The following is a 7,530-nucleotide window of genomic DNA, read 5'->3' on the forward strand; positions in this document are numbered from 1 at the left end:
TCTCTGTATAGCTCTGGCTGTCCTGGAACTCACTTGGTAGACCAGGCTGGCCTCGAACTCAGAAATCCGCCTGCCTCTGCCTCCCGAGTGCTGGAATTAAAGGCCTGCGCCACCAGGCCCGGCGCATATCTCAATTTTATATTAACTATTCTGCATCTCCTATGGTTCCCCTTAGTCCATCCCTGTGTCTATTAGAGAGCAAAGTCCTGACAGAGGTCACTGCAGTTGTTTGCTGTCCCACTTGGGAGACCCAAATCACAGTCCTTATATTAGAAATGCTATAGTGACTTTCAGTTACCTTTATAAGATGTCTGTTTTTGTGTGTTTCTGTTTTGTTTTTGAGACAGGGTTTCTTTGTGTAGACCAGGCTATTCTTGAACTCAGAGATCTCTCTGCTTCTGTCCCCTGAGTACTACTGGAATTAAAGGCATGCACTAACACTGCTCAGCATAAGATATCTTCTAAATGGAGATCCTCCTTTTGATTCAGCCTGTTTCGTGTTCCTGCAGCATGTCAGGTTCATTTCCATCTCCATCTGAGATCCTTCGATCTCAGCTCCACAGCCTTCCTTTCCCCATCAGTATCTCTCCCACTGCTATCTCCTAAATCACCTCAAGCCAGGCACCTCGTGGGAAAATCTGTGTGATCTGTGGGGAGTCTTCCCTGGGCCCCTGGGAATTCACTTAACTTCAGTTCTACTTATGCTTCCATGACATCTTAGGGCTTCAGAAGATTCAGTATAGCCATCAAAGAAGACCTGCTCACCCCTCTACCCCCGACAGCTGTTCTCAATGTAGACTTGAGCTCCTCAAGAAAGGAGCCATTGCTGCCCCCTTTATCACACAGAGCCAACTCAGCAGTGTGAACTATCACTTCCAAGGGCCCCACAGACAGGATAGGGATGCTCAAGGATACATACTACCAGAAGCCTGCTGTGCTGGCTCTCTCCAGACCCTTGATGACTGTTCTCCCTCTCTCTCCCAGGACCAGGATCTGGCCCAGGCATCGGTACGGGAGCTTGAGCTCAGAAGGAACTCTTATGTAGAAATCGTGAACTGTACGGAGACTTCAAAGTCTGGCTTCCTTCAAAACTACTATATATATATATTTACACACATATATATATTTTAGCTTTGACAAACACAAAAGTGGTAATAAAGAGAGCCCTCCTCAACCCAAAATGTGAGCCACCTGTGGCATCCCTTCCCCATTAACAAACCAACAGACAAAATCTCTTGAGTCCTTTGCCTCTTTAATAATGTGTTGTTCTGTTTTATAATGTGTGCTTGGGTTTCTGAGGTGTGTGGTATTGAGTTCTCTGCTTTTTTTCTAAGATATTATATGTAAATGTAAAAAGTTATTTAAATATATATTTTAAAGAACCCTAACTACCAACTTCTGTTGAAAAAAAAAAAAATCACTGCTGCATTAAATGAACCACATCATGTGTCGATACTGTTGTCTCCCTGGAGGGACCTCAGGCCTTTGAAAAGCTCAGGGTTACACCTGCCTTATTGAAAATGAACCAGAAACTTGAAGTAAAAAGCTAGTTGATATGGGTACAAACTCCAAGGAACAATACAAAGCTGCCTCATCCTTTTTCCCTTTTTTGAGGCAAATCTGGACTTCAGGGCTTCTGGGAAGCCACACCTCTCCTGCCCACACCTGTAGGCAGCAATGGAACAGGAGGAAAGTGGGGGCAGTGTCAAACTATTACTGCCTAGGCCAGGTTTACTGGAGCCTGTTCTACCCATTCTCTTCTGTTCCTTTGGTAGGTCTTTATCCCAGCAGAGGCTGTGACTGTGACCAGCCCTGTCACTAGGGTCTCTCTTGCACTCTGACCGCCAGACAAGGGAAGAGACGCTCTCACCCTGTGGCCTTGGAGTCTTTTGTAAAATCATTTTGGGCTTCATGCCATCAATTGCAGGGGTGATTTAAATGGGATGTGCAGGGTGGACATCCAGGAGGAATGTTGATTTGTGGCCTTGGTGTCCTCTGGGACTAGAGGAGCAAGCTCTCCTCTCAGTAGCAGTGCACCGCTCCTTGAAAGGCATGCTGGGGCACACTTGTGCCCACAGGTCTAGGGCAGCCACACCCCTCAGTTGTTGCCCCCTTAGGTTGCCTCCTTGGGGGACACATGCTTGAACCACAAGAGTGTACTAAGCTCCAATTGGACCAGTCCCCCATCCCCAGAAACAGGCCTCTCTGCCTGGTGGCTGCAGGGGTTCACCCTGCTAGCAGATGTCTGCTAGCCTGTTTGCCTGATGCACTATTATGTACTGATTCTCCACGAGACAGACTGTCAGATAGTTCAGACCCAAAGGGTAGGCTTTTGTATATTTTTTCCAGCCTCTTTTTTTTAAGGGGAAGAGTTTTTTTAAATCCAAACTACTTTTGGTTGTTTTTGTTATTATTGTTTTTAAGATGTTTTGTTTATTTTTAAAAGGGAGAGAGAATCTATTTAAAATCACTTCAGGGATTGTAATCCTTTTTATTCAAAATAGTCCTTGTTCTTAAAAGTATTTTCTTTTCCTTAGAGGAAACTAATCAGCTTGGCCCTGTGTTTGCTAACTCTTCTGGTCACTTTTAGTCATTCATTTAGCAGATGTCTTTTGCCATCAGGAAGAGTTTGGCAGAGTGGGTCTGAAAACTCTGTTACTGCATGGGGACCACCTGGGTTGCCAGAGACAGAAATGACCCTTCTTCCCAGTCAGGCTCCCAGGAAGTCATCCCAGGGTCCAGATTGCACATTTGAGATGATCAAAATACTTTGTTCTTTAAAACCCCATCCTAGGATGAGGGCATTTGCTTATTTCTATCTAGAATCTAACAAAAGAAGTCCCATGTCAGATGGTCCAGTTATTTGCCCTTTAGGAAGTGGCCATAGTGAAATTTGTTCTTCTGCCCAACTCTGGGGGTCGGTCCCTTGAGGCTCCTCCCAGTGCACCTGTTGCTGAGGGTGTGAGAAGGGCCTAAACTGTTGACATGTGATCGGGCTGCCTTTCTTTCTGGGGCCAGGAGTAGCAGCTGCTAAGAACAGCAGCTTTCCTTACTGTGTAGGGAGAGTGGAGGCACAGCTTTTAACGTGAACTGCAAAGCGCAGCTTCTCATTGTTGAGATGTTTGTTGTTTCTGGTTTTGCTTTTTTTGTTTTTAGTGTCTGTATGTGCATATTTCTCCATTGGCTGAGACTGAAACAGACCCCAGAAAGACCTTGCCTTTGCCCTGCCTGGCTAGAAAACCACTTCTCAGTACTCGTAGATGAGTAGAGAATTTGAATGCCGCTAGACAGAGTTAAAAAACCAAGTTCAACTCTCCTTTGAAAAAATGCTACTGGTGGGTGACAGGCACTTGTAATTGTAGTTTTGGACTAGTAGAAACAAAAGATTTAGAGACAATTATCATCGTTGTGTTGCCACATCAGACCAGAATAAAACCTATCTTATGTCACCATTTAAATCAGAAGAAATAATGTCTATGAAGTTCTGAGACTCCCAGTACTGTCTGTACCCTCTTCTGGGTGGGAGGAGTGGAAGGGGAATGCCAGTAGTGGGTGGGAATTGTATAACCATGGACAAGGAGCACCCCACTCTCCCCTGGGGGCTTCTGTAGCGTCTGTGTGTATGATAGCAAGTGTGGGCTTGATACCAGCCCTGGGTGTAAAACAGCCATGTCAACCCAAAATCTAGAACCAGGTAAAGATGGAAGTTTTGTCATTGTGTACCATGAGGTGCCTCCGTGGTCGCAGCCCCAGAAGCTGACCATCCATCCCTTTCCTCCAGGCCCAGACCATTGTGTTAGTGTTTGTCTTTAGTCCCGTGGCTCAGGCCCTTCCCTATGTGCTTCTGCTCTCAAAGTTCACACAGGACTAATGCTTTTAAAATGTGCTCTGTAAAAGAATTTGAAAGTATCATCTTTTAAACTGATCTGCATTTTTCTATTCCTTACATAAACTTTTTGTATCGTGTTGGTCTAATGACACTTTTAATTTTTTTTATTTCTCCCATAGCACTTAATATTTTGTAAAGATTTTTTTGTGATAAAATGGTCTAAGGGCTCTTTTTCAACATTACCATTTTAAAAACTGTTTTAAAAGCTAGAAAACAACTTATGTATATTCTGTATATGTATAGCAGCACATTTCATTTATGGAAATATGTTCTCAGAATATTTATTTACTAATATATTTATCTTAAGCCATGTCTTATGTTGAGAGTGTGACATTGTTGAAATAATCATTGAAAATGACTAACAAGGCCCTGTAAATATATGATAATTGCACACAGATTTTACATATTTGCAGACCAAAAATGATTTAAAGCAAGTTGTAGTCTTCTATGGTTTTGTAACAAATTGTACAAATGACTGTAAAAAAAAAAAATACAATTTTATCAAGTATGTGTTACATGTGGTCATTGCTGTGGCTGCTAAAGTCTAGAGCCTGGGCCAGTGCTCTGATTTCCATCTTATCCAGAGATGCCTGTGACCTTCTGCTCCTGTTAACAGATTCCAAGTCATCAGAGTATTGGCTGGAACCTGTGGGTTATATCCTTGAGTAACAGTGTGTGTGTGTGGCAGGAACCTGAAGCAGGAAGATCACATCTTTCAGGCCATTCTGGACTACAGAGTGCATCCAAAGCTAGCCTGTGCAATGCAATGAAACTCTGTCTCAAAGTAAAAGATGTGCTGGAGCCTGGGCACCTGCCAACAGTCAAGGCTGTAGGTTCAATTCCCCCACACCTCCCTTCCCCTGCCCAGTGCCATCCCCAGAAACCAGTTGGGCATGGTGCCTCACAACTTTAATTCTAGTGCTTGGGAGGCAAAAGCAGGTGGATCCCCAGGTTCAAGTTCAGCTTGGTCTACATGGTGAATTCTAAGACAGCAAGCTCTATGTAGAGAGAGCCTGTCTCCCGACCCCCACTCCACCCCCATTTAAAAAAAAAAAAAAAAAAAAAAAGGACTGGAACTTTGTCTCTTTTCTCTGGAAGGGTAGTCACTAGTTTAATAAAATATTCTGAGATTAGGTGAAAGGTACAGCTTATTTTTCAGACATACTGCAGAGGAGACTCCAACCCTATGCGTTCCTATTATTTCTTATCCTAGCTTGGGCCAGGACAGCAGCCATACTCCCTCCCAGCTTCAGGCCCCTCCATGCGCTCCTGGTGGCAGCCAACTGTGCAAAGCTTCCCAGAGCCTTTGTTTAATGGCTTTGCCTAGCTCCGAGCTGTACCTCTTGGGGCTTCCAGAAGGATCTCAGAGCATGGGCTCTGCCACAGTGTGGTACAGAGCCTGGTAACCCTCAGTGAGGATCCCAGAGATGCTTGGCATGACCTCCAGCTGCTGTTCCTCTTGGGTTTCAGGAAGCAGTGTCCAGCCCTTGCAGGCTATGAGCCCACTGTCCCTGGACAACACTTGGGTAGTGGCTGCATGTTTGGCATATCTGTCCTTAAGATCTTGGCTGACTGGTACTTTTTCTCCTTTGAACTTTCTTTATTCAGGCCAAGAAGAAAGCAGAGATGTCCAAGTTAAAACTTGAGAAGGGAACTCAGAATAATTAGCAGGAATTTGTGTCTGAGTCTTCACGACAGCAACAACCAACATTTGCTGAATATAGTCACATTACTAAATACCTTTACATATGTCACTGAGTATCCCCTAGAACCCTGTCCAGTCAGCAGAGGTGGATTTAAAGATGGGGAAATTGGAATTGGTTTGCTCAAAGCCACAAAGCTTAGGGACTTCATAACTACAGCTGACATCTATTGCATACTAAGTAAGCTCCTACTTATTCTCTGCCACCCCATTCAAAAGGCCTTTGCATGTATTAATTCATTTATTCTTCATGGAACCCTGTGAGAGAAGAGCCAGTATCATCTTATGTGATAAAATCAAGGCACACACTTGAGACTTGGATTCTGACAGGCAGTCTCTAAGACATACTCTGAGTTCTGCTGGCCACCATAAAGTGACAGAACTGGACTCATCAGGTCAGGCCTCTGGCTGCCAAGTTATGAGTGCAAGTTCACAGGCTATAGGTACCCCAGCTGTGTATACAGAAGCATATACTACCCACCTTTTTCCTCTTTATTTTCCCTCATTGTCAACTTCCTTTTGTCTATGTATATGAAGTTGCCCTCCAGAACCAAACTTAAGATGAACCCTAAATCTAACTAGATCTGGTATTCCATCCCTCTATCACAGAGACTCTTCTACCCCAATCCTGTCTTCACTTAAGGATTTTCATCACCTGGTAGTGAAATCTCTGCCTTTGGCTTTTCCTTCCTCCCATCCATCTTACCACCACTGGTGGTTGCTTACCTCTCTGATGCCACCTGCAAGCCTGTGCTCTGCAGTGCCCAGCAGCTGGCCTACTGGCAACTTGCTCTTGGTATTTCTTGTGTCTCTTGGTGCCTTTCAACGTCGCGTTGTCACTGGGCTTCAGTCCCTTCAAGGATTTTGCTTCTCCGAGCTTGGAAGGCACGCCAATAGCGTTTACTCTTTAATTGCCTCTGAGCACGACCTTGACCAGAGAGAATGAATTGGCAATTAACTGGCTCTTTCCCACTTCCCAGTGGTGAGGTAGTACCTGGTACTGGGTGCTTGTCTGCTTTACATCTATTCTGACTGCACAGATGTTGGTGGGACCACACAGCAGTCCTGCAGCCTGGTGTTCAGTAAGATGGTTTTTTGGAGTCCATGGGTAGGGATGCTGGGATCTTGTCTCACATTGGTTGGGTGTTAGAAGTAAAAAGGGGAAATGACTTAAAGAGCAGTTCCCATGAAGAAACTAGAGTTCTGTTAAGAGACTAAGCTTTAACATCATTTTACATGGTATTCCTTTGCTTCCAACTTTGGAAATCTAGCTGGATTTTGTGCCTCCTGCTCATCTAGACTTATTTTAAATACCAAGTAAGAGAAAGATGTGACGTTTTAAAGGTCATGATATTTTGGTTCTTAACAACATGCTGGGGCAGGAAGCTGGAGTCAGGAAGAGCTCAGTAGGAACATAAGGCAGTTTGCCTACTGGAAAGATGAGTCCACAGCAGGCAGGAAAGGAATGGGACCCACTTGCAAGACTTCTATATAAGCTACAGTCACAACTCCTGCCCATTCAAAAACAAATGACAGCAGGTAAGTCCTGCTGGACTGTGAATACACCTTCTAACCTGATAGATAGCAAGAGCCAGGAAAAGCCACTCAACAGGGAAATACTCTCTGGGTCCATAAAGAACAAGGTGTACTTCCTGGGACTGGGAACAATTTGGGTAAACTGAATCACACTAGAAGACCTGGCTTTTTCAGAAATGTCACCTATACAGAAATGAAATCGGGGAATAGAGAGCTCAGCAGTCAAGAGCTGGCTACTATTTCAGAGGATCCAGCACCTTTTTCTGACCTCCTGGGGCTCCCGAACATAGGTAGTACACACATCCTTGGCCTTTCTGCTTGGATGCGAAGGTGTTCTAGGACTTGGAAGTCCAGCAACCACGCAGCTCTGAAGTGTTCTAAGGAAAGGGCATCCCACAACATA

At 44.5% G+C, this 7,530-nt stretch overlaps 2 protein-coding genes across 2 annotated transcripts in view; one reads left to right on the top strand and one right to left on the bottom strand.

The window, feature by feature from the left end:
* Znrf3 (zinc and ring finger 3) overlaps window positions 1-4,397 on the top strand; it is a 162,009-nt gene extending 157,612 nt beyond the window's left edge. Inside the window, exon 9 of the mRNA XM_021210619.2 lies at window positions 985-4,397. Within this exon, the coding sequence (XP_021066278.1) occupies window positions 985-1,022 (38 nt within the window). The 3' untranslated portion in view covers window positions 1,023-4,397. The remainder of the gene's footprint in view (window positions 1-984) is intronic.
* Window positions 4,398-5,138: 741 nt separating this feature from the next.
* Window positions 5,139-6,734, bottom strand: C13H22orf31 (chromosome 13 C22orf31 homolog; the record flags this gene model as incomplete). The annotated part of the gene is given in 3 exon segments (XM_021211188.1): window positions 5,139-5,476; window positions 6,507-6,644; window positions 6,647-6,734. Coding segments are annotated over 3 exon segments (564 nt in total), but the record flags the coding sequence as incomplete, so codon positions are not given.
* Between the last annotated feature and the right edge of the window lie 796 nt (window positions 6,735-7,530).

This window comes from Mus pahari, chromosome 13, assembly GCF_900095145.1.
Source record: "Mus pahari chromosome 13, PAHARI_EIJ_v1.1, whole genome shotgun sequence".
NCBI lineage: Eukaryota > Metazoa > Chordata > Mammalia > Rodentia > Muridae > Mus > Mus pahari.